Raw genomic sequence first — 27,996 nt, 5'->3', positions numbered from 1 at the left:
GAGACAGAGAGAAAGGTCTTCCTTTACCACTGGTTCACCCTCCAACGGCCGCTGCGGCCAGCGCACCGTGCTAATCCGAAGCCAGGAGCCAGGTGCTTCTCCTGGTCTCCCATGCAGGTGCAGGGCCCAGGGACTTGGGCCATCCTCCACTGCACTCCCAGGCCACAGCAGAGAGCTGGACTGGAAGAGGGGCAACCAGGACAGAATCTGGTGCCCCAACCAGGACTAGAACCCAGTATGCTGGCCCCACAGGCAGAGGATTAGCCTATTGAGCCACAGCACCGGCCCTATATACTTTTCAATAAGCATTTATGAGGCTGCCTACCATGCGCCAGGACTACATGTCAACTTTTACAGATGTGATGCCATAGCAACAACTTCAAAAACACTCATACTTATTAACTATGCAAGTAAGCATCAAAGTAGGGAGGACAAGAGACTTAAGAGGTACGCATTAGCAAGTAGTAGATAAGGATAAGGTGAAAAATAGCCAAGCTATTTTCTAAATAAAGTGCTTACTTGGATTTTACATTCCACAACTGCAGGCTTCCTTGTTCACTGCCCAGAAGTATTTTATTCAAGTAAGTACTTGGGTGCAAAATAGTAGAAATTTTAAATACCGATTTATCGAAAGTCAGTTGCAGGTATTCTTCTATAAAAGTGAAAAGTTATAAATAACATTAAATTTTTCCTTATAAAATAGTTTAAAATGTTTCATATACCATTTATCAATACCATTTATCTTGAAATAAGTCTATCAAAGATTATTGTGCTAATATAAATCAAAGATTTATACAATAATATATAAACATTCCTTGAAGAACAACTGTGCTGAGGGGCAGCCTGTTATTTAGACCAGCAAAACTTTTCTACATGTTCTAATATAGATACTAGTAAAAGTTTACTTATTGATGAATTGGTTTACGGAAAAGAAAAATGAAGATTTTTAAAAAAAGTCTTAAGGATCATCATTTACATTTTATAATTTAATCAAGAGACAGGAATCAATGTTCCAAGTGGATCTCTTCCAGAGAATAAAGAACCAATATCCACAAAGCTTGGTGGGTCAGCCAAAAAAATGTAAAGAGGCAAACCTCAGCAAAAGCAAGAACAGTGCTTCTCACACATTTCCAGAGAAGAACTTCTAATAGAAGAAAGGGGAAAAAAAAATGTAGAGCTCTTGTGTAGGAGGTGGTTTAGCCAGAAAATCTAAGCATTCTTTGAAACCTTAAAATTACTATGATGGAATTTTTTTACTTCACAGTTCATACAAGATTAAAATACTTTTTCACTAAATTTTCCAATAAATCTGAATATCATAGAAGGTTTGCATTTTACTTGCACATACTACCTGACACACCGATGTATACTCCCAAAGATGTGTGCAGCCCAATTTAGAAAGCACATGCCTCTAATTGTAAGCATTTTACTGAAATTCACAATAATCAGCTTCCTGAAGACCTTTCTTCACTGTGCTGCTTTAATAGCAACAAAAACAACTTGGGCATCACCATTTATGGAAAGCTGCTAATCAGATCCTGTAATTTATAAAATGTCTTTAACATGTACATGGGGAATATTTCTGAAATTCTGTTCCTTCTCTGTGGGCAAACTCAAAATAAGGAAGAGGCTTACTAATTTGAACAATATGGAAAAAGTCCCAAGAGAGCAATTGCTAGGTTTCCTAGTAAAAATAAACATACTACATCAATAAGACAATTAAGAGGCAATATAAGCTAAATATATAAATAAAGAACTTAAAAGATTTAATTCACAGTGGACCCAGTCTATTATTGAGGGAAATGGAGATGATTTGGTAATAAATTCTTCATGATTAAAGAAACAGTCTCATAAACATAACTTAGTGCCACTATATATTATAATCTTATTAAAATATTACTTTGTGTTGAACATATATCAAAATTAACTCCCCAGAGAAAAATAACAAATCACTAAATTTGGAAAGCTTAAAAGGAAAAGTATTAGTTGAGTACATTATAAGTACATTAAACAAACTATAAGTTTGTTTAGCTGACTAAAATTGCTTGTGTTTCTTACTTAAAACTTTTCTTATGCAAGGAACCTCAAAAAGTTCATGGAGAAATTGAATTAAAAGCTAAGTTTATTTGGTGCAAAAAAATTTTGAAATCCATGCACTCATAGTACACAATTTCAATCAACTTTCTGAGATCCTCTGTAAGTATTAAAGATTCATTTTTACATATAAAAATGGCATTTTTACATATAAAATCTCTGATATGAAAGTTGTGTTTACATAGGTTTTTCATTTTAACTACATAATATTATCTCAATATAAAGCAAATAAATTAATTCTTACCTTCTGAATATATGTGCCAAATAATAAGAATGCTGTCAACATCAACAGAGATAATGTGATCTCCAAAGGGTTGCAAAAGATGGATTTCTGCCTTATGACCCTTAAAGGTGTGTACAATCTACAATGTACAGAAGAATTTCTTATTACTCATTTATCATGTAGCATATTCACAACATCCTAAGATCCTTCTAAACCTGAAGATGCTCCTGACAGGAAAGGCAGTCCAACTTTTTTCTTTTTTTTTTTTTTTTTTTTTTTTTTGACAGGCAGAGTGGACAGTGAGAGACAGACAGAGAAAAAGGTCTTCCTTTTGCCGTTGGTTCACCCTCCAATGGCCACCGCGGCCGGCGCGCTGCGGCCAGCGCACCGCACTGATCCGATGGCAGGAGCCAGGTGCTTTTCCTGGTCTCCCATGGGGTGCAGAGCCCAAGCACTTGGGCCATCCTCCACTGCACTCCCAGGCCACAGCAGAGAGCTGGCCTGGAAGAGGGGCAACTGGGACAGAATCCGGCGCCCTGACCGGGACTAGAACCCGGTGTGCCGGCGCCACAAGGTGGAGGATTAGCCTAGTGAGCCGCGGCACTGGCCCCAACTTTTCTTTATCTAAGTGAGATGAACAGCAAAGAAGCACACAGGTTCATCTGCTCCCTCAACCAGTTCACTAAGCAAAATGTAGACAGAAATAAGCTCTCTGGACTTCTGCCTCACAAATGAGGCAGAACAGGCATTCACACACATGCCTCTCATCCAGTTCACCCACCACAACTCCATATATCCTTGAAAAGTGGTATGTTCTACAAAGCAGATCTCTACACACTCTATCGCTAGCTGGCTTTCAGATGAGATGGGGTAGGGGAATGAGGGATATTTTTCCTTATAACTTTCTGCTTTGACAAAGATAATCTCCAGAAGCTGAGCCTTTCATGACTACAGACTCTTCCACGTTTTTAGTTCTCACCAGGTTCCAGGAACACTATTTATTCTCCATGGCTCTTTGGTCCTTGTGGTGGGAGCAGCTCCCCACAGTTGATAGTTTGAAGCCTCCTCACCCTAGCTTTGTTCTCTCACCCTGACCACACTTATCTATACAGTTCCTTCATGAAAGTGTCTTCTGAACCACTCCCCACCCCCAACCCTACCCCACATACACATATATAGACCTTCTAAGGAAAACTACAAAACTACAAACCACAATACAACAATCAGAAAACATTTTTCCTGCCTCTAAAAATCCAGACTTTTATGAACAAGTTCAATAGGTTTCTCTTCCACCACGGGCAATAACTGAACACTGTAGGAACAACCTTTACTCCAAGCGAAACAGTGATGGCCACCATTTGACTATCTAGGCACTCCCATTCCCACTTTCCTTTTCATTCTAGACCACTAGAGCAAGATCACCTCTCAAATTAGTGGTCCCAAAGCAAACGTATAAATGACTAGTGGATTTCAACCAGAAAAAAAAAAAAAAATCATTCCTTAGCAGCAGCGGAAACAAAGAATCTAGCTTTTTCTATGTAGGGAACAAGCACCTGGTTCTTGGAAAAGAAGTTATGGGCTGGGCTATTCATAATGAAGTCAATCTATATCAAATAGTGGTATGAGCATCAATGTTTTGGGAAAACATTTTCAAAACATACAGAGTTCAATCCCTACTAAATCTATAAGGCATAAAGTTCCAGAGATGAAATCTGACAGGACATAAAAATTTGGAAGAAGCTGCCTATGTAATTCTGACATTCATACCTGTTAAAGAAAACTAAAGTAATGCATCAGTTTTAAACAAATCTTTTGAGAATTTGATAAAAATCCATTTTCTTTTCCTCCAGAAAACCAAATAAATAGTAGAAGAAAAAATTGCTGTTCATTACCAGAGTGCCTCAGATAAAGATGGGTAATACTGAAGATCTCTCCACTATCCTAATAATCAACCACTGACTGCAGAGAACAAGTTAAAATAGTTCAACAGTACAAACCTCTTTATTACGCGCAAATGCAGAAAAAACATTCCCATAGGCCGCAAAAACTAGCCTCTCATCAGCTGCCATACAGCAGATTTCCTGTGGGACAGAGTTACCTGGAAAAAGCATGAAAAATAAGGATTTCTAAGATCTTGGAACAAACAGAACCCTCCATTACAGTCATTCCTCAGAATTCGTGGCAGACTAGTTCCAGAACCCTACTCCCTCAGTCTATTAAAATTAAGGATGCTTAAGTCTCTTATATAAAATGATGTAGGACTTGCATACAACCTATGCACATCTCCCTGTATAAACAAATCATCACTAGGTTACTGATAATACCTAATACCATGTAAATAAACGGTATATTGCACTAAGAAAGTGTGTACATGCTCAACACTTTTTTTGGGGGGTGAGGGTTATTTCAGCCTGCAGTTGGTTATATATATATATATATATATATATATTTTTTTTTTTTTTTTTGACAGGCAGAGTGGACAGTGAGAGAGAGAGACAGAGAGAAAGGTCTTCCTTTTGCCGTTGGTTCACCCTCCAATGGCCAATGGCCACCGCGGCCGGCGCCCTGCAGCCAGCGCACCGCGCTGATCCAAAGGCAGGAGCCAGGTGCTTCTCCTGGTCTCCCATGGGGTGCAGGGCCCAAGCACTTGGGCCATCCTCCACTGCACTCCCTGGCCACAGCAGAGAGCTGGCCTGGAAGAGGGGCAACCGGGACAGAATCCGGCGCCCCGACCGGGACTAGAACCCGTGTGCCGGCACCGCAAGGCAGAGGATTAGCCTATTGATCCGCGGTGCTGGCCGCAGTTGGTTATATTTTTAACAGCACACAAACACATCCACATTCCATTGGGAAAAAATGCCGAACTATAAAAAAAGGTGTTTTTCTTATAGTACAAGGAATGATGAAAAAAGAAAATCACTATTTGGTAATATCATATTTTTAATTGATTTAGACAAGTGTTAACACTGAAAGCAGAGAGTAAAACTTTGAAGACTAATAAGATATTTACATAGTCTCAATGCATCTTATCACAAGATGTTTATGAATTATAAAGGGTCACATAACTGTGATACAGCCTCCTGACAGATGTCACCTTAATCAAATGATCAATATGCCTTTGCTAGAATTCACTGAGAATTTGTACTTTGCTATTCCTAAAAGTACACGCTATAAACCTAATCACAAGGAAACAACATAAATATTCAAATTGAAGGAGATTTTAGAAAGGAACTATTCTGTATTCCTCAACAAGGTTGATGTTGTGGAATGTAAAGAAAGCCTGAAGAAAAATTTCAGATAAAGAAGACAGCTATGACAACTGAAAACAAAACATGACCCTGTGCTGGGCTGCAGTGTTGTTGCTATGTAGTTCACACTGCACTTACTATGTTTTGCAAGCCTTGAATTTATGTCAACAAAAAAAAAGATGCATGAACTCAGAATGAAGTCCATACTTACTCACTGCAACCAGACTAAGTTTTTGAACCTGTTGACAAAAAGAACAAATTAATAAAGTTTCATTAACAAAAAGTTACAATAAGCTAACACCTGAACACAAATAAATTTGTCAGGCTGTCCATCCTACAAAATACTCACTGATTCTAACCTTCATTATTAGAAAAGTTTATATTTTCAACTACTTTACCAGAACTGATGATGTAAGGGATAGTCAAACAGCTCCAGTAATGGGCCAAAGAGTAAATATTTTAGGCTTTGTGGGCAACATGGTCTCTGCTCCAAGTATTTGGCTCTGCCATTATGGTGTGGAAACAGCCACATAACATAAACAAATTTGCACAACTGTATTTCCAATAACCTTTCATCTATGGATATTAAAATTTGACTTTCATATAGCTTTCAGATACTTTGGAATTTTTTCCAACAATTTAAAATGTCAAAACCATCCACAACTCCTGGTCATACAAAACAGTTACTTGGATTAGCTTACACACCAGAATTTTCTAACTTCAATCTATGGTTACTAATCCAGTAACCATATTGGATAGAGAAAGTTATTTAATCTTATGCCACCAATTCGTCATCTGTGAAAAGGAACTGAAAGTGCTTACTTTGAGACTGTTTACAACAATTCAATGGGCAAATATGTGTCAAACAGTTAAAACAGGGCCAGCCATAAGGTAAATGTTCAATGAATGTTAGCTGTTATCATCACCAACCTAACCACACCCTGTCTAGATTCTCCCATAGAAAAAGCAAATCTATAGAAAGTCTAACTGTGTTACAGTAGGACAGCCATGGTTCTAGACAGGAACATTTGCAGACCAAATTAGTGACCAGGGTGCACCAGTGTCCTTTTGTTTTTAATGCCAAATTAGTGTCAATTTCAGAAGTCACAGCACAATGCATTAGTTGGTTTCAGGAGTGTACATAATCCTGGGAATAAAAAGTATTTATATACTATGATGGTATGATTTTAAAAATTCAATACCAGTTTTCAAATTAGAGGACTTAAAAAATCTCTACAATGACTAAATTTCAATTCACGTAAGAAAATGTTACATTTTTATAAAATGTGCAAATGCATTACTCTACTAAACATAGGTTTCCTAACAAGTACAACCAGGAAACAATATGTGTATATGTATGTGTGCCCAACATACAGTGTCATAAGGTTTCAAGCATAAGGTTGCAAGAGCTCTTTAATTCAGAAATTCAGAAAATTACATTTTAGGCCAGAAATTTTAAACAGTCAAACTTTAAGTTAGCAAGCTAGGAACAAGAGTGGAGAATGGTTAACAGTAAATACTCCCACATGATTAAATACGTCATTCTAACTCATCATTTCTTGATTATCAACCCAGTCTTGTAGATAACCCAATTTCTCTCTACAGCAACTGACCCTCCCTTTCCTCTTCCATTAAGTCAATTAGCTCCCAACTTCCAGCTGTTCTTGCTGATAATGTGTTTCATTTTCACAATCCTTCGAGGAAGCCAAGCTCATAGTACATTTCCCAGAAAAGAAGTGCTTCACTAACACTAGTTACTATCATCCTCATCAGCAAGCTTGCTGTTCTCAGACAGCTTACAATCTTTTGTAGAAGACAAGTGAAACAAATAAACGACAACAAAAGATGACTTCAAAAATACACTGATGAGCTAGTAAAGGAGAAAAGCTATCACTAACATAGAAGCAGGGCATGGCCAAGCCACTAATTTTCCTGAGATTTACTTTCCTAGTTTATACAGGGTGCTATGGAATGATGACACCTACCTTGGAAAGCAAGACTTAAAGTGGCCCTGTGCTAAAAACTCAATTCTGGCAGAAAACGGGTGCTTGAGGGATTAGGAAAATTGGATTACTATCGAAAGTGGAGAATCCCCTAAATCATAATCTCACCTCCTCCACTTCACCAGTGTATTTTTAGTCTAAATTTCTAACTCAAATTGTCTCAAGAACTGCATAATTATCAATTGCACGGCTCTCTCATTAAAAATGTGGAATAACAGCCGCCTTCATCACATATACTGACTTCCAAAAGAAGTGCAATAAAGACCTAGTGAACAAATACACTGTTGTGTAAGTGAAATTCTCCAATACTTTCCCCTCAGCCAGGATGCCTCCGAAACTCGCCCGCAGATGTCCTGCAGGGCTCAAGGAGCACGTGGATGAGATGGGGATGGCGAAACGGGACAAGCTAGCGTGGTGAAAAGACAGGGGCAGAAGGGGAAGCCTTCCGTGCGTGGGAGGGGACAGCCAGGCTTCTACAGGGCGCAGTCCGGAGCCGGGAGGAGGGAAGTTCCCGGGAAGGGGCGAGGGAAGCCGACACTCACGTCGTAGGTGTGGAAACTCTTGCCCACGCAGGTCGTCACATAGAACCGACGCTTCAGAGAGTTGAACCGCACCACGTGCGGAATGTCGCTGCTGAAAAGCCCCAGGGCCCGAAACCCCGCGAACAGCGCGCTGGCCGTGCGGCCCTCCGTGCCACGTTCCATCGCCACAGCGGCCCCGGCTGCTCTCAGCTCCACTACGGTCGGAAACTGCGCTCCACCTCTCCCGCAGTCTCCACGGAACACTCCACGGTCGGAACCAGAGACTCAAGGGCACTTCCGGTATCAGCCCCTAATCGCGCCCGCGAAGACTTCCCACAGTGCTACAGAAAAAGTACTCCCGCCAGAGCGCTCATGGAAGGCGCAACTTCGGTTCCGCGGGCTACATGCTCCGCGCGTTGGAGAATTCGCTAGAGGCGAATCGAGTTTCTGGCAGAATCCTGAGGGCGGGCCGCGACTCTGGAGGCTGGAGGGGCCTCACACATAAAAAAATGAAATGGGTGGGACCCGTGCTGTGGTGCGGGCGGTAAAGCCGACCCCTTGCAATGCCAGCGTGCCTTTTGGCCCCGGTTCCAGTTGGGGCTGCTCCGATTCCTATCCAGCGCTTTGCTAATGAGTTTGAGGAGTGAACCAGCAGTTGGAAGTTTCTAACTCTGCCTTTCAAATAAATAAATCTTAAAGAAAAAAAAAAAAATGGGTCAGACGTGGGACTACAAAATGTGTAAAAACACGAGATTATCTTAACACTAACTAGACACTTGATGCTATTCCAAAGTTATTGTTGATTTTAAATGAGCCATATATTTTGGAAATAAATACTGACATAGATAAAATGATGTATTTTCAGATTTGCTTAAAAAAGTTGAGGATGGGATAGGCATTAAGCCACTGCTTGGGACACCAGCATCCTATGTGGAATGTGATTGGAGTCTGGCTCCTCCCCATTGGATCCAAGTTCCTACTAATATGTATTCTGAGTGCTGGGCTCAAATACCTGGGCCCTTGCCACCCACCTGGGAGATCCAGATGGAGTTTCTGGCAATGGCTTTGGCCTGCCACAGCCCTGGCTTTTGTTGGCATTTGGTGTATAAAGCAACAGATGGAAGATCGATCTCTCTCTCTCTCTCTCTCTCTCTGCCTTTCAAATAAAGAATTTTTTTAATTGGAAGTAAGGTAGAGGTTTAGGTGGAACAAGGTTGATAATTGTTGAAGCTAGGGAATTGGTATGAGAATTCAGAGTATATTGTGCTTTAGTATAACATAAAACTTTCATAATAAAACGTTTTTTGCTGAGTTTGCTTATAACACTATGTTTGGAATATTAGTGTATTATTAATCAGTTTTTACTTCTGAATCACAGAAATAGGTACAAACGATTCTGATTACTAGAGGTTAATATTTTAAAAAGTTTTCTAAATTATAAATAATGCAAAAGTAACTTTTATAATCTGAAACAAATACTTTGGAGTATATTGACAGTTTGGAGGGAAAATCAATAAAGCTTCCAAGCCAGAACTCCACAAAGCCATTGACACCCATTATCTTTTTTATTATTATTATTATTTGACAGATAGAGTTAGTGTGAGAGAGAGACAAAGAGAAAGGTCTTCCTTCCGTTGGCTCACTCCCCAAATGGCTGCGCCGGTCCAAAGCCAGGAACCAGGTGCTTCTTCCTGGTCTCCCATGTGGGACACCCATTATCATGAAATAATCTTCAAAATAAGGCTGTAAATTATGCAAAGCAAAGGTTATGTTACTGTTTTATTAATTATAAAAGTGGTTCGTGAAGGTCAAGTGATTTTTTCCAATGTTCCAAAATTATTTCTTGTGAAAACCTTGATCAGCGTAAGAATCACAAAAGGGAAGAGAAAAAGCAGAAGTCACTTAAAAAAAAAAAAAAACAGCCAGAGAATGTGAGAAATATCCATTCTGCAATTAACAAAATATCAGGCTATATGATGGCTATGAGTTCACATTAGATAGGGGACCAGAGGTTCCCAGAAGTTCCTAACTTGCCCAGGGTCACTTAAATAATGTAGTGTAACCATTTGAATTTATATCTGTCTGACAATTAGATGTGCATTCTTTGGTTATATATTTTGTTATCTACATTCTTTTGTTTTATAAATATATATTATATATATAACAATATATATATAACAGTGAAATATTAGTTGAAAAATAGAATAATCACCAGAAATTGTAGTCATATGGAAGCAGTAAATATGCATGTTAGCTGTTGTGCTAGGTAGGATATTTGGAAGGGAGAGAGTTTGGAGCAAGCTGTAAGCTTCCTCTTTTTAGCAATTCCCTGAGTTACTCACTATTCAGCTGACAATAAAGTGTGTGAGTGTATTGTGAGAAGAAAGAAGTTAGTTGTTACTATTTTCACCTACAGATACCCTGCAAGGACATCACTAATCAAATTAGAATTTTAAAAGGGAGGTACTAGGGACTGGGATTCTCATTTTCAACTGAATTCAATGAATTGGGGTTGCACAAAATTCAGATAAAAGCATAGCTTTGTCATTTTGTCATTTTGATTACATATGACTGTTTCTGACTTCACATAGCCAGCCTTCATGAGTGTCCTTGTGGATTTTTGCCTCCTGGTATTCACACCTTTGTGTAGTCCCTTTTCACATTGAATAGGGTTGATCCTATATGACTAAAATGGGTCACAAAAGGCTTCAAGCTTCTGATTTTCTCTCCCTTTCTGAATGTTTGCTATGAGGGAATTCAACTGCCTTGTTGTGAGGATGCTCAAGCAGTCTTACGGAGTGGTTCACTTAGCAAGGAATGGAGGGTTTCCTGCCAACCATCAGCACTATATTGCCAAGCATGTGACTAAACCACCTTAGAAGCCAATCCTCCAACTCTAGTAAAGACTTACTATGACGGCAGCCTTGGCTGATGTCTAGACTTCAGCTTCATGAAAAAAATCTGAGCCAGAACCGCACTACTGAGAAACTCCTGAATTCCTGCCTTCGCTGTGGCTCGCTAGGTTAATCCTCCACCTGCGGCGCCAGCATCCCATATGGGTGCCAGGTTATAGTTGCTTCTCTTCCAGTCCAGCTCTCTGCTGTGGCCCAGGAAGGCAGTGGAGGATGGCCCAAGTACTTAGGCACCTGTACCCACATGGGAGACCAGGAGGAAGCACCTGGCTCCTGGCTTCGGATCAGCGTAGCGCCTGCCGTAGCGGCCATTTGGGGGGTGAACCAAGGAAAGGAAGACCTTTCTCTCTCTCTTTCTCTCACTGCCTAACTCTGTCAAATTAAAAAAAAAGAAAGAGAAACTCCTGAATTCCTGAGTTCAAACTGTGCTACATAATAAATCTTTATTGCTCTTTTGGGCATTAAGTTTTTGATCCTGCTTAGAAATACATTTCCTGACCTTAAACAGTGTCTCAAGGACAATAGAAGGGAAAATCACCCAAAACAATGTTGCAACAAAATAACTCTGAGTCATGGAATGCTTGGCTATTTCAGAACACTCATCTAGAAGCAAAATCGATGTATTTCTGTATATTGTTTAAAATATATTAAAAATTTATGAGTCAACTTCATTCTAGTCTGTCAATTTCCACTTCTCTTTCATTTACAAATGTGCTTATAAGTCTTACTTTTAAAAATTATTTTTATTCAATAATATGTGTACTTGAAAGACACCAAATTACCATAGACTTTCTGTTCTACTTCACTATATAAAAATTTAATAGCCTTGATTTTAAAGTTTGTTTCTGAACTATGAAAATGGTTGATGTGGTATCCAGAATCACTCAAATATGTTTCTATTTGGTCTAGAATGTATAATTGATGGTTCCAGTTTTCTGAGTGGCACAGTATGTGGATGTAGGAAACGACTAGAAGCAAACCTAAAAGTTAAAACTTTTAACTTAAAAGCAAACTTTAGTCATATTCAATAGGAAATAGTATGTGGGTGGTACAAATAATCTATATTATGCTTGCATTTGCACATATCCCTATTAATAAGAAAGTAGTGGGCATTTGGCATAGCAGTTAAGATGCTGCTTGGGACACCTGCATTGCATATCAGAGTGCCTGGGTTTGAGTCTCAGCTGTGCCTCTGGTCCAAATTTCTGTCAATGTGCACCCTGGAAGACAACTGGTGAGTACTTAAATAGTTGAGTCCCTGTCATCCAAGTGGGAGACATGGAATATGTTCTAATCTCCCAATTTCTGCTTGGCCCAGTCCCAGCTGTTGTGGGCATTTACAGAGTAAATCAGCATGGAAGATTCTCTCTCTCTCTCTCTCTCTCCTTTCTACCTTTCAAATAGACAAAAATAAATAGGAAAGAAAGTAAACAACTACATCATGTTGTGCTTTTTATGAAAGAGGGGTTGAGTAAAGCTCTTCACATTAGGTCCTAGACTTCTCAAAGGGCTGAGAGTGAGACAGAAGGCTTTTCCTGGCAGGCAACCTGCCAGCCTTAGTCTAAAATAAGTAAATTGGTAGTGGGCAGCAAAGCAGACTGTATCTGCATGAAATGCTATGCCAGCAAATCAGTGGAGCCCAAGTGTGTGCCATAGGTGTTAATAACAGTGATGATTCTTCACGAGACCATCCAGGGACAACTGTATGGATGGGCTTTGCCTCATCTCAAATCATATGGAAAATCTTCAGAAACACAGATGTTTATAAGTTGGGCATCTGGAACACAGCGTGCTGTATCACAGAGACCACTGAACTAAGTATTGTCTGTTACGCATCATTTGACCCAGAACATCACTTTTTTTTCCATGTCTTTGTTTTTCTTTTTTTTTTTTAGAAAACTTTTATTTAATAAATATAAATTTTAAAAGTACAACTTTTATATTATAGCAGTTTTCCCCCCATAACCACCCTCCCACCCACAAATCATCCCATCTCCTACTCCCTCTCCCATCAAATTCTTCACACGGACACACAAAGTATAAAATACTGTTTGAATACTAGTTTTTACCATTAATTCTCATAGTACAACACATTGACAGGGATCCTACATGGGGAGTAAGTGCACAGTGACTCCCGGTGTTGATTTAACAATTGGCATTCTTATTTATGACATCAGTAATCACCCGAGGCTCTTGTCATGAGCTGCCAAGACTATGGAAGCCTCTTGAGTTCACAAACTCCGACCTTATTTATACAAGGCCATATTCAAAGTGGAAGTTCTCTCCTCCCTTCAGAGAAAGGTACCTCCTTCTTTGATAGTCTGTTCTTTCTGCTGGGATCTCAATCACAGATATCCTTCATTTAAGTCTTTTTTTTTTTTTTTTTTTTTTTTTTTGCCACAGTGTCTTGACTTTCCATGCCTGAGAAACTCAAAAGGGCTTTTTAGCCAGATCTGAATGCGTTAAGGGCTGACCCAGAACATCACTTTAACTTATATAGATTTGAATTTCTTGTCGCTGCTTGACCTGACTCAACAGAAGACAACAGAGATCCTCAGAGGAGGCTTTCATCATTACAATGAAAAGAAATCCCTGTGTGTGCTGTAATGTACTGGGGGAAGCTGGTATGTTTGATTGCCCTGAGTGAAAGTTGCATTGCAACATTTAGATGTGACAAGAGGGAACACTTATGGACTCCCTGGGGAGGAGAATTGATTTCTTGGAGGAAACTGGCTAGTTGGGCAAATTGACTTGGTGTGAGTGCCTACTGCAAATAAAATGCAAACGTCAATGTTATTATGTTTCTGAATTGAGTATTCCTTGAGGTCTGTTGTCAAAAGTAGATAGTAAAGGCTCTAAAGAGAGGCTCAGCATCAAGAAAAGGGGACTCTGGGCTGGTGATTAGAGCTATGAAGTGTCTGAGAATGCTGCAGAAGACTGATTATGGTTTGGTGGGCATTGGAACCTCCATCATTCAGTAACCAGCTGTCTGAACAAGAAGTGGGTTTGGGGAACAACTTCAGAGTAAATGTATGTGAACTAAAAAAGCAATGACCTTAAAACCCAAGGCTAAAGTTAAACATGTGGGATAATATCTTGTCAAATTGCTTTGTTGTCATATGCTTTTCATATGTGGAAAAAAAGTTAGCATCTTAATAAAGTTTGGATCCAGTGACTAATGTCTGTGATCATGTTTTTACTTTACAGTGAGTAAGATCCTTACCAATTTCTCCTAGTGAATAGAAAGGACTAAACCAACAATTTCTTAGCTTGCTTCCCCTTCTAAAATGCTACTTTATTATGAGAATGAATTTTAGCTAATTTGAACATAAGGCTTGTACATAATTAGAAAAGAAAAAAATCTTGATTTATTTCATAGTACTTGGCCCAATGGAATCTTGACCTCATATGATGTCCCTAGAATTAAAGAGCAGATGTTTACAGAATGACAGCTTGTCATTTAGCTCCTAATCATGTTACACTTTTATTTTTTAAGATTTATTTATTTATTTGAAACTCAGAGTTACACTGAGAGAGGAGAGATCTTCCATCTACTGGTTCACCCCCCAATTGGATGCAATGGCTGGAGCTGCACCAATATGAAGCCAGGAACCAGGAGCCAGGAGTTTCTTCTGTGTCTCACATGCAGGTTCATGGGCCCAAGGACTTGGGCCATCTTCTACTGCTTTCCAAGGCCTTAGCAGAGAGCTGGATCAGAAGAGGAGCAGTCAGGACTTGAACTGGTGCCTACATGGAATGCCAGCACTGCAGGCAGCGGCCTTACCTTCTATGCCACAGTGCTGGTCCCTGCACTTGTATTTTATTTTGACTCTGGGTATCTCAGTAGCTATGTGCATTTTCAGACATGTTTGGGGTGTGTCTTGGAAGTGACTAAGATGTGATTATATGTATTTATTCAAATTCAAATAGAACATCTTGACTGCATTATTAACATTTTTATTAGGTTTATTTTATTTTAATGGGTAACCTCCATTTAGCAGAGACATTTCCCCCCTGTTTTGTTCATTGATACATTACAAACACCCAAAAGAGGTGCTAAATAAATATTTATCTAACAGACAATCTTATTTAAACAAAATGCTAAAAATGTAGGACGTTCTCTGTTTTTTTGTATTGTCATATTCCCTTCCAGAGTAAAGAGTCTATCCTTTAGCATCCCCAATATATACCTGCTCCCTTTGTAATATGTTTATCCTTGTCCTTTGTTATGTTAGCAAATGTTTGGTGACGAGTTGTGTGAAAAGCATTTACTTCCTTGATTGATGGGCATAAGCAAACATGATGCCCAGCATGGTCCAGCAGGAGCTTGAAGAGTCACTGCATATTTCAATCAACTCTGGCTTTTTTCCTCTCCCATAGAGAAAGGCAGATCTCAGGTAGGAGCACCTTTTTAAGACTGGGTCTTTGGGCTGGCACTGTGATCTAGTAGGCTAAGCCTCCACCTGTGGTGCCGGCATCCCTATGTCCTGGCTGCTCCCCTTCTGATACAGATTCTGCTGATGGCCTGAGAAGCAGTGGAAGATAGCCCAAATACTTGGGCCCCTGCACCTACGTGGGAGACTGGAAGAAGTTCCTGGCTCCTGGCTTCAGATCAGCTCAACTCTGGCCAGTTCCGACATTTGGGGAATAAACCAGTGGATGGAAAACCTTTCTCTCTATCTCTCTCTTTCTCCCTCTCTCTTTGTAACTCTGCCTCTCAAATAAATAAATAAATCCTATAAAAACAAAATAAAACAAAACACCTAGCCTTGGAATAAAAAGGTATTGGGAAAAGCCTGGAGCTGACTTATAGTTGTGAGGTTGGTTATTTGTCATCTCGCTAAATTCGTAAAATGAGAAGGGACTACTGTTGCTAGCCAATGGCACTTGGGCCAGCTTCTGCTTTCCCAGGCCATAACAGAGAGAGAGCTGGACAGAACAGGAGCAGCTGTGGTGCAGGCATCACAAGTGGAGGCTTAGCCCACTATGCCATAGCAGTAGCCCCCATAAGCACATTCTTGATTTTTTTTTTTTTTTTGACAGGCAGAGTGGATAGTGAGAGAGAGAGACAGAGAGAAAGAAAGGTCTTCCTTTGCCGTTGGTTCACCCTCCAATGGCCGCCACGGCTGGCGCACTGCAGCCGGCGCACCGCGCTGATCTGAAGGCAGGAGCCAGGTGTTTATCCTGTTCTCCCATGGGGTGCAGGGCCCAAGCACTTGGGCCATCCTCCACTGCACTCCCTGGCCACAGCAGAGAGCTGGCCTGGAAGAGGGACAACTGGGACAGAATCCGGCGCCCCGACCGGGACTAGAACCCGGTGTGCCGGCGCTACAAGGTGGAGGATTAGCCTAGTAAGCCGTGGCGCCGGCCAATCTACCACCGCTGTGAGCAGGATTCGAACCTGCGCGGGGAGACCCCATTGGATTTCGAGTCCAACGCCTTAACCACTCGGCCATCACAGCTGCTTTCTTTTTTTAATTTTTTTTTTTTTTTGACAGGCAGAGTGGATAGTGAGAAAGAGAAACAGAGAGAAAGGTTTTTTTTTTAATTTTTTTTTTGAAAAGTAGTGTCTCAGTCCAAATTGCCAAGACAATAATTTACTGATGTGAGAGTCATTAATAGATTGTGCATACTTTAAGGCAATATGCTGCTTGAGCTGGTATTGTGGCCTAGCAGGTAACATTGCCACCTGTAATGCCGGCATCCAAAAGGGGTGCCGGTTCAAGTCCCGACTGGTTTACTTCCCATCCAGCTCCTTGCTACTGGTCCGGGAAAAGCAGCAGAAGATGGCACAAGTGCTTAGACTCCTGCACCCATGGGGGAGACTCGAAACAAGTTCCTGGATTCCACCTGGCCCATCCTGGCTGTTTCAACCATTTGGAAAGTCAGCTAGTGGGTGTAAGATCTCTCTTTCTCTCTCTCTCCCTTTCTCTCTGTAACTCAAATAAGTAAAAAGAAATAAATAGGAATATTAAAAAAAGAAAGAAAGAAAATATCCTGCCATAAGAAAATACCCGAGATTGAGTAATTTACAAACAGATTTATCGCTCATAGTCAGAGAGGCTGGGAAGTCCAAGTTAAGGATCTGGCATATTCAGTGTTCAGAGCAGCCCCTTTCCTCATAAATGATGCCATTGAGGGGATGAAAGGTCAAAAGGGGGTGGACACTATGTTCTCACAAGGCAGAAGAGAGGAAGAACAGTCTTTATGGGGCTAATCTATTCATCAAGTTGGAGTGCTCATGACTTAATCATTATCCCCTTGATACTGTCACAGTAGGGCTTCAGTTTCAACATGGAATTTATAGAGGCACATGTTCAAACCATAGCAGGAAGTGATGTGAAATGTGCCAGTGTGGCATCTTCTTTGCACTCTTACTTCCCCGGAACACTTACCACTCCAGGTCACATTTAGGCTGGTTCCCCATGATATTAGGGACTGGTTTCATCGTGCCTACCCTCCATTCTCACTTAAAATTATTCCTTAAGTCAAATTTAATTTACCTTCTTAATATTCAGATTAGTTTTAACTTTAAATAGTAGATAACAACCACGCACACAGAAAAACAAAAACAAAATAAAATAAAATCTTAACTCAGGGGCCAGCATTGTGGTACAGAGGATTGGTTAAGTTGCCATCTGCAACACTTGCACTCCATATCAGGGAGCCAGTTTGATGTGTGAAACCCAAATGGAGCCCTGGGCTCTTGATATCAGGCTGGGTGGCTCTGCCATTGTGGCCATTTGGCGAGTGAACCAGCGGATGGAAGTCTCTCTCTCTTTCTCTCTATCTCTTTCTCTCTCCCTTTTTGTCTTTTCCTGTCTCTCTGTCAGTCTTCCTTTCCAATAAATAAATAAATCTTAAAAAAATCTTCACTCAAGTAACTCATGGAATGGAAAATCAAGAGGTAAGATGATTTCCAGATTCATTGATTCACCTGTTCAAGTACATACTTAACATCTTAGGTTCTTTCCATCATGTTTCTTGATCACTCACAGCTTCATCTCAATGTTGGCCTTAGGATAATTATCAATTGTAATTGCCACTCCATGTTTAAGAAATATTTTCTAGAATTTTACAAAAAACCCTTATTGCTTATCAACAAAAGTGGCTATTGCTTATTCTGCACAAGAGCTGCGGCAAGGATATTTTATGTGCTTACTGATTTCTTTTTACTTTTTTTTTTTATTTACTTTAAAGGCAGAGTTACAGAAAGGCAGAGGTAGAGAAAGAGAGAGAGAGGGAGAGGAAGAAAGAGAGAGAGAGAGGTCTTCCATCCACTGGTTCACTCCCCAAATGGCCTCAACAACTGGAGCTGGGCTGATCTGCAGCCAGGAGCCAGGAGCCAGGAGCTTCCAAGGACTTAAGTCATCTCCTACTGCTTTCCCAGGCTATAACAGAGAGCTGGATCAGAAGTGGAGCAGCTGGGGCTTAAACCGGTGCCCATATTGGATGCCAGCCCTGCAGGCAGCGGCTTTACCTGCTATGCCACAGCACTGGTCCCACTTACTGATTTACATTGCTTGTGTCTATCAACTCCAGACAAGGACATTGGGACCACCCAGACTGGCATGGACTATTCAATGTTTACTTCAGGAACTTCAATTCCTTTACCTTATTCAGGAAGGAAAGAAATGTATATATAAATTGAGAAGTGGGACATCGCATAGTGAGGTGACAACTACATCATCAATTCATTAGTTAATGGCCTTAATTATCACTTGAAAAAAGTTTTAAATCCAAGTAATGGAGCGTGCACATATTTTGAATTCAGCAGATATTGTACTTATCAGTTGTCCTACATTGGATATTTTACTCACTGAGTCTTTTCTTTCAACTATAAAATGGGGATAGCACCTAGCTTACAGGATTGTAGCAAAGAGGTAGTGTACAAAAACTAAATGACCAGGGCTGGCACTGTAGCACAGGAGGTTAATCCTCTGTCTGAGGCGCCGGCATCCCATATGGGTGCCAATTCTAGTCCCGGCTGCTCCTCTTCCGATCCACCATCTCTGCTGGTAGCCTGGGAAAGCAGTAGAAGATGGCCCAAGTCCTTGGGCCCCTGCACCCACATGGGAGACTTGGAGGAAGCTCCTGGCTCTTGGCTTCAGATCGGTCCAGCTCCAGCTGTTGCCACTGTTTGGGGAGTGAACCAGAGGATGGAAGACCTTTCTCTCTGTCTCTCCCTCTCATTGTCTATAACTCTACCTGTCAAATAAATAAATAAAAGTATATATATAAAAAAAGTAAATGGCCAAGCTTCACTGGTTTCATTTATGACAATCCCTGTCTTTACTACAACAATAAAGTAAATGAGCACAAAAAATGGGCACAAATATAGATTAGTAATTAAGGCTATCCACTGTTAAGTTTATTTCTAATTAATGTAATATATATATGATATAAATATGAATATATAAATTAATCATTTCCCATGAAAGATTGGATACAAAGTACAAAGGAAAGATCAATTGTCGGAAACATTGTTGTCATTTTCTCAATTGCTTGTGCTTCCTTGAGCTGATTTGGAACTACAGATTCAGAGTTTTTATCAAATTTGGAAATTTACAACCATCATTTCTTTCTACATTTTTTCTGTACCTCTTTATTTCGTTCTTTAAGAGACTACTATTGTATTTATATTAGGAGCATACACAGCTCATTGATGTTCTTCTGAATTTCAGTTACTTTTTTCTTTCTGTGTTTTTCTATTTGCCAGGGACTTAATATGTATTATGTACTTTAGTTCTCATAATAACCTTGTAATTTGGGAAGCATCATCCTATTTTAAAGGTGTAGAACATGAGACTCAAGAAAGCTAATTGGCCGGCGCCGCGGCTCACTAGGCTAATCCTCCACCTTGCGGCTGGCACACCGGGTTCTAGTCCCTGTCGGGGCTCCGGATTCTGTCCTGGTTGCCCCTCTTCCAGGCCAGCTCTCTGCTGTGGCCAGGGAGTGCAGTGGAGGATGGCCCAAGTGCTTGGGCCCCTGCACCCCATGGGAGACCAGGAGAAGCACCTGGCTCCTGGCTTTGGATCAGTACGGTGCGCCGGCTGTAGCGCGCCGGCCGCGGCAGCTATTGGAGGGTGAACCAACGGCAAAAGGAAGACCTTTCTCTCTGTCTCTCTCTCTCTCACTATCCACTCTGCCTGTAAAAAAAAAAAAAAAAAAAAAAAAAAAAGCTAATTAGCTGTTATCCTGTTGTTGAAACTATTATCCTAAAAAAACAATTATCCTAGTGTTAGGCAAAAATAACTTTTGCATAAAAATCATCAGTGAGACTTTATGAGTATTAGTGGGTATTCTGTACATATTGGATGTCAATATAGCATAGCTATATTTAAACATCACAAAGCCAGCCAGGAGAGAGTCTCAAAGGTATAGATAGAAAAAAACATTTGAGGTCGGCGCCACGGCTCAATAGGCTAATCCTCCACCTGCGGTGCCAGCACACCAGGTTCTAGTTCCAATCGGGGCACCGGATTCTGTCCAGGTTGCTCCTCTTCCAGTCCAGTTCTCTGCTGTGGCCTGGGAGTGCAGTGGAGGATGGCCCAAGTGCTTGGGCCCTGCACCCACATGGGAGACCAGGAGAAGCACGCCGGCCGCAGCAGCCATTGCGGGGGGTGAACCAATGGCAAAAGGAAGACCTTTCTCTCTGTCTCTCTCTCTCACTGTCCACTCTGCCTGTCAAAAAAAAAAAAAAGAAAGAAAGAAAAAAAAAAAGAAAAAAATTTGATAAAAGTTAGTGCTTTTGAATAATGGAAATTAGAGAACACTATAAAAGCAAAATAAAAAAAATCCAGGTAAGCTTGTTGTGGTTTTCTGGAACAATTATAGGATTGCTTCGTAAGCGTCAGAAGGCAATAATATTGAGTTATAAAAAATTGCACTTATGTTTTAGGTAAGTTTATTGGATTTGTAGATTTGGGGTGCAATATAAGCTTAATATATTTTTACTTCAGTAAAGCATTTGGCAAATTTCTCTTAACCTTTATTTGGCTATGGATATAATGAAAAAATAGAGACTAGGTTCTGAGAAGTTAAACTATTTTTAAGAGCAAGGACAAATGACTTTGTCAGCTTACAGGGTTACCTTTTTTGATAGTGAATACAGGTTGCTTTTCCCTTGATCAGTACTTTTTCAATAACTTAAATTAAGCCACAGGAAGCCTATGAAAGATGATTTTCTAATAAAAAACAGAACTAAGATTCTAAACCTCAAGATCTTAACATGCTGGGGTGATAGGACAAAATCAATTATAAATACTTAATGGAAATAAATGTAAAGATCTGCCTCTTAAGAGTTAAAGTGAACATATAAATAAGATAAGTGTTTGAGAATAATAATAGAATTAAAAGAGAATGAATGCTCCAACAATGGAAATAGTCCATACAGCAGACTCATAGAATGACAACCACTTTAAGTAGCACTCTAACCTCAGAATCAGACCTTAATGTATTCTGGTCTGGCTGAAAAGCCCATGAAAGCATTTCAGGCATAGAAAGCCAAGACACTGTGGCAAAAATGTCCTACATGGAGGGTCTCTGTGGGTGAGACCCCCGTGGAAAGAAATGGTCATCAAAGAAAAAGGTACTTTTCTTGGAAGGCAGGAGAGAATTTTCATTTTGCTATGGCCTTGTCTAAGTACTTTTGTAGTTTGTGCATTCCAAAGGCTTCTATAGCCTGGGGAACTCACGTCAAGAGCTTCAGGTGATTACTGATGTCATACATAAGAGTGTTAATTGTTTTTTTTTTAAAGTTATTTATTATTTGAAAGTCAGAGAGAGAAAGGAGAGAGAGAGAGGTCTTCCATCTGCTGGCTCACTCCCCAGATGGCTGCAATGGCCAGAGCTTTGCCTATCTGAAGCCAGGAGTCAGGAGCCAGGAGCTTCCTCCAGGTTTCCCACATGGGTTCAGGGGCCCAAGGGCTTAGACCATCTTCTACTGCTTTCCTAGGCCATAGAGGAGAGTTAGATCGGAATTGGAGCAGCTGGGACTCAAACTAGCACCCATATGGGATGCTGGCACTTCAGGCAAAGGCTTTACATGCTATGCCACAGCACCAGCCCCATCTTAATTGTTAAATAGAAATTGGGGTTGGCGCTGTTGTGCAGTGGGCTGCCCTGAAGCGCCGGCATCCCATATGGGCACCGGTTCTAGTTCCCATTAGTCTGGTGCCGCGGCTCAATAGGCTAATCCTCCGCCTGTCGCACCGGTACCCCGGGTTCTAGTCCCGGTTGGGGCACCAGATTCTGTCCTGGTTGCTCCTCTTCCAGGCCAGCTCTCTGCTGTGGCCCAGGAAGGCAGTGGAGGATGGCCCAAGTCCTTGGGCCCTGCAACCGCATGGGAGACCAGGAGAAGCACCTGGCTTCTGGCTTCAGATCAGCGCAGCACGCTGGCCGCAGTGCGCTGGCCGTGGCGGCCATTGGAGGGTGAACCAACGGCAAAAGGAAGACCTTTCTGTATGTCTCTCTCTCTCACTGTCCACTCTGCCTGTCAAAAAAAAAAAAAAAAATCAGTCTCATTCACAATAGCGCCAAAAAGAAACAAATACATTGTAATAAATTTAACCAAGGATGTAAAAGATCTCTAAGATAAAAATTATAAAAGACTAAAGAAAGAAATAGAAGAAAACATTGAGAAGTGTAAAAATCTTCCATATTAGTGGATTGGAAGAATCAGCATCATCAAAATGTCCATACTAACAAAAGCAATTTACAGATTTAATTTGATCCCAATCAGAATACCAAAGACATCCAGAAAAACTGATGCTATAATTCATATGGAAACACAAGAGACCTGGAATAGCTAAAGCAATCTTATACAACAAAACCAAAGCCAGAGTTATCACAATACCTGATTTCCTTTTTTTATTTATGATTTTTATTTTTTATTTTATATTTATTTTTTATTTTTCCCTTCAGGGAAATGCAAATCAAAACCACAATGAGGTTTCACCTCACACCAGTTAGAATGGCTCTCATGCAGAAATCAACAAACAAATGCTGGTGCAGATGTGGGGAAAAAGGTACACTGGGCCACTGTGGGTGGAAATGCAGACTGGTGCAGCCACTGTGGAAGACAGTAGGGAAACACCTCCAAAATCTGAATATATATCTTATGACCCAGGCATCTCATTCCTGGGAATTGACCCAAACCAAAAGAAATCAGCATTTGAAAGTTATCTGTACCCCATGGTTACAGCAGCTCAATTCACAATAGCTAAGCTATTGAATCAACTCAGATGTCTATCAATTGATGACTGGGTAAAGAAATTATGGTATATATACACTATGGAGTACTACTCAGCTGTAAAAAAAGAAAAAATGAAATCCTGTCTTTTGCAACAAGATGGTCACAGCTGGAAACCATTGTACTTAGTGAAATAAGCCAGTCCTAAAGGACAGTTATCAAATGTTTTCCCTGATCTGAAGTAACTTAAATAGGGTACCTGAAATAGACATTTTGAGAATCAATGATTGCTTATTGCCCTGTGTCTTTTGTTAAAGAACAGTGTTTTGTTTCTTCCTTCATACTATTTGTTGAACTCTCTTACTTAGGATAGGGTTAGCTATCTGATCATTAAATGTATTGAAAAAAAAAAAAAGGTCATTGTAAAAAGTAAGAATGGGATCCGAGAGGAAGGGTGAGGAAGGGTTGAAGTGTGGGTAGGAGTCAGGTTTGGGGGGGGATTGGGAAGTGCCACTATGTTCCTAAAATGGTATAAAGAAAAATATATGAAATTTGTATAACTTAAATATATTAAAAAACTATAAAAAGACAAAAAACATTATATATTGATAAGAGGATTGATACAACTACAAGATATAACAACCCTAATTATTCAAGCACTCAACACAAGAACACCCAGATATATAAAGCAAATATTATTAGACTTAAGAAGAGGGACAGACTCCAATATAATAATAGTGGGGGACTTCAGTACCTCACTGTCATCAATGGAGTGATCTTACAGGCAGAAAATCAATGAATATACATCAGAGTTGGACCATACTATAGAGAAAATGAACATATCAGGCATTTGCAGAACATTTCATAGAATAGCTACCAAATTCACATCCTTTCTATGGAACATTTTGTAGGATAGACAATAAATTGGGTCACAAATCAAGTCTTAGTAAATTTAATACAATTTTTTTAAAGATTTATTCATTTACATGAGAGGCAGAGTTATAGACGGAGAGAGGAAGAGAGGTCCTCCATCTGCTGGTTCAATCCTCAATTGGCCATAATGGCCAGAGCTGGGCCTATCCAAAACCAGGAGCCCAGAGCTTCTTTGGGTCTCCCACACAGGTGCAGGTGCCCAAGCACTTGGGCATTGTGGGCTCGCATCCTTTGTCAGAGTGCTAATTTAAGTCCCAGCTGCTCTGCTTCAAATCCAGCTCCATGCAAATGTGCCTGGGAAAGCAATGGATAACAGTCCAACTACTTAGGCCTCTTGCACCCATGCAGGAGATCCAAAGGGAGTCCAGACTCCTGTATTTGGTCTGACCCAGCCCTGGCCATTGTAGCCATTTGAGGAGTGAAGTGCCAGATGAAAGATCTCTCTCTCTCTCTCTCTCTCTCCCTCCCTCCCTCTCTTTCTGTTATTCTGAGTTTCAAACAAATCAATCAATCATTAAGAAATCTCCATCTCCACACACACACAAAAAAATCTAGGACTTTGGGACTCTGCAACTAAATTCTACAAAATACATAAAAAGAAATTAATTTCAATGCCCTTCAAATCACTTCAAAATACTGAAAAGGATGGAATTCAATCTAAAACATTTTTTGTGCCCAGCATATTCTGATACCAATAAAAGACACAACACAAAAAGGAAACAACTAATATCCTTGATGAACATAGAGGCAAAAATTCTCAACAAAATATTAGCAAACCAAATCCAACACTACATTTAAAAGATCAAACATCATGACCAAGTGGAATTTATCCCAGGGATGCAAGGATGGTTCAACATTCACAAGTCAGTAAATGTAATAAAACATATCAACAGAATGAAGAATAAAAATATGATCATTTTAATCCATGCAAAAAAGGCATTTGAATAGTCAACATATACTTGTGATACAAATTATGTATAGAAGGAATACCTCAATAAGCCTATATAAGATGAACCCACAGGCAATATCATACTTAATGGGGAAAATCTGAAAGAATTGTCCCTAAGATCTGGAACAAGACAAGGGCAGAAAAATTGGGAAGGAATAAGTGAAAATATCCATGTTTGCACATAATATGATGTCATACAAAAAATCTTATACACTGCATCAAAAATGTTAGAATTGATATGCCAATTGAGTAAAGTCACGGTGTATAAAATCAACATAAGAATATACCATTAATAATGATTTTGCTGAACGGGAAATCAAGAAAAAAATCATTCACAATAGGTACAAAAATTAAATATTTATGAACAAATTTAATGAAAGAAGTGAAAGATCTCTGCAATTAAAATGATAAAATACTGATGTAAGAAATCATCTAGGATACAAAAAGTGGAAGTCCTTGTTCATGGACTGGAACAATTAATATTTTGAAATGTCCATACTACCCAAAACAGCTAACAGATTAAATGCAATCCCTATCAAAATATCAATTATATTCTTTACAGAATTAGAAAAAATGGTTCTGAAATTCATAGGGAACCATAAAGACCCAAAAAAGCCAAACCAATCACAAGAAAAAAAAATCAAGCTAGAGGCATCGCAATACTGATTTCAAGGAATATTACAAAGCTAGATTAATTAAAATAGCATGGTAATGACATAAAAGCTGACACATAAATCAAAGGAACAGAATATAGAACCTAGAAATTACTAATTCACACAAATACAATCAACAGATTTCTTACAAAGTAACCCGTCGCGAGCGCCTACTGTCACGCAGCTCAATAGTAGCAAGTGCGACGTATGACTTGTCAGTCATGGGGAATAAAGGAACACCAGGACACAAGACTGTCTTTCCAATGAGAGATTTTATTGCTTACACACCAGGGTTTTTTTTTTTTATCACACTACTCATCAGCATGCTCATTTAGGTCAATACACGTATCAGTATCAATATACTTAAATTAACAACACTACCACTTAATCATAACTTAATTACTTAACATAACTACTTAGTTTAACTACTTAGCTTAACATAACTACTTATCTTCTACTTAACTTACTATAATAACACTTAACTATCAGAGTAACACTATTTCCTTAATGGCTACAGGACTACTGGAATCACTACCATTAATATCAATATCAGTAATACTACTTGAGCTTATTCATTAATCCACAGATCACAGTATACAGTGTTAACGTAATTTTGAGGGCTATCCAATTATAATAGTATATGTACATCAAGGTCTCCAGCATTATTTGCAGATACCTTGCATAGGGTCAAAACATAGGGTCAAAGCATAGTTATATTATATTACACATAACTAACATTATTTGTAAAAGCTGCATTTTCAAGGCTCATATCACAGTCACGAAAAAGAGTGTCAGTGTTCAAGGTCCAGAGCTCAACGTCTCAGCAGAGATGGATCTTGGATCAGTTACTTAAAGGCAGGAAGTCATGAGAAGGCTGTCACTCTGGGCAGTAGACTCAAAGTTCCCAGGTGGAGGGCAAGGTGAGAAGTTGGAGAGGTCCCCTGCTGAGAGGCCTGGTCCAGCTCTGTGGTCAACTCTGGCAGCAGGCTAATAAGGACTTCAGGCAAGGTGGTGAGGCGGCATCTCGGCTGGAGTTTTGATTCCATAGTCGCCTTGTGTTGCTTAGCAAGGGGGCTAGTGAGCTAGCTCTTCAGCTCCAAGTGCGAGGAGATCCAGAGGTTCACTCTGGGCCACACACACACACACACACACTCACACAGACAGTGGGGTATTACAGCTCAGGGACAGCTCTGCAGGTCAGATTGTGCCGCTGCCTGCTCCACGCAGAGAAGCAGGCTGCTTCTTCAGCTCCAGATGTGTGGAGATCCAGAGGTTCACACACACTGGGCCTTTTGTCCATTGTCGGCTTTTGCCGCTATCTGCTCCATGAAGAGTAACGGGCTGCCTCTTCAGCTCCAGATGTGTGGAGATCCAGAGGTTCACACAAACTGGGCATGATCCCTGAGAGGATGGAGAGCAGTGCAAGGGCTCCCCTTTTTATCCTCATTTTCCAGCAGTCCTCCAGCTTGCCGATTTGTTGTCCAATCAATGCTGTTTTCTCCTTGATTGCAGTTGAACAGTCCAGTCAATACTGTTCCTGCCTTAGTTATGTTTGAACAGTCCAGTCAGCGTGGGTAGGAGGGTATTGTCCATAGTGCACTGTTATCTGACTGACCAGAGATGTCTGCTTGGTATGATTAGGAGCGTTTCCCTAACAGCCGTTAGGTATTGCCTCAGCTCCTGACTTTTAACTCCACTTTACTTTTATTTTGTGGCTAGTGGTAACTTTTTTTTTTTTTTTTTTTGACAGGCAGACTTAGACAGTGAGAGAGAGAGAGAAAGGTCTTCCTTTTCCGTTGGTTCACCCCCCCAAATGGCCTCTACGGCCGGCGTGCACTACGCCAATCTGAAGCCAGGAGCCAGGTGCTTCCTCCTGGTCTCCCATGTGGGGGTGCAGGGCCTCAACAATTGGGCCATCCTCCACTGCCTTCCCGGGCCACAGCAGAGAGCTGGACTGGAAGAGGAGCAACTGGGACAGAATCTGGTGCCCCAACTTGGACTAGAACCCCAGGGTGCTGGCACCACAGGTGGAGGATTAGCCAAGTGAGCTGTGGCGCCAGCCTTTTTAACTCTATGTTTTACTGTGTTTCCACAGTTCATCCCCTTTTCAGGTAAGCAGTGATCCGTGACTCTTTTTGAGACTCCTGTGGTATTCTCCACATAGCCAAACATACATTGGAAAAGGATAATCTTTTCAATAAATGGTGCTGGCAAAACTGGGTACACATGCATAGAAGAATGAAATTGACCCCACATCTCACCATATT

The 27,996-nt window shown here is 40.4% G+C and overlaps 1 protein-coding gene and 1 non-coding gene across 3 annotated transcripts in view; both read right to left on the bottom strand.

Annotated features, from left to right (window-relative positions):
- The window catches only part of WDR36 (WD repeat domain 36), a 41,580-nt gene extending 33,167 nt beyond the window's left edge, over positions 1-8,413 (bottom strand). The window contains exons 1-5 of one of the 2 annotated variants that reach the window (XR_016220604.1): positions 8,111-8,405; positions 5,777-5,804; positions 4,315-4,415; positions 2,339-2,456; positions 520-652 (exon numbers count right to left, since the gene is read on the bottom strand). Coding sequence is in view for 1 of the 2 variants with exons in the window: in XM_008262002.4 (XP_008260224.3) it covers positions 520-652; positions 2,339-2,456; positions 4,315-4,415; positions 5,777-5,804; positions 8,111-8,272 (542 nt within the window). In the remaining variant the exon portion in view is untranslated. Of the gene's footprint in view, positions 1-519; positions 653-2,338; positions 2,457-4,314; positions 4,416-5,776; positions 5,805-8,110 lie in introns of both variants that reach the window. The other variant, XM_008262002.4, reaches the window with a different exon arrangement.
- A 7,968-nt stretch (positions 8,414-16,381) lies between these two features.
- Positions 16,382-16,463, bottom strand: TRNAS-CGA (transfer RNA serine (anticodon CGA)). The gene has a single exon. It is a non-coding gene; the product is annotated as a tRNA-Ser (tRNA).
- Positions 16,464-27,996: the final 11,533 nt, after the last annotated feature.

This window comes from Oryctolagus cuniculus, chromosome 14 (genome assembly GCF_051225735.1).
Source record: "Oryctolagus cuniculus isolate XC-2025 breed Fujian yellow rabbit chromosome 14, ASM5122573v1, whole genome shotgun sequence".
Taxonomy (NCBI): domain Eukaryota; kingdom Metazoa; phylum Chordata; class Mammalia; order Lagomorpha; family Leporidae; genus Oryctolagus; species Oryctolagus cuniculus.
Note: the sequence above shows the minus strand (reverse complement) of the source record. Positions and strands in the feature narration are given on the sequence as shown.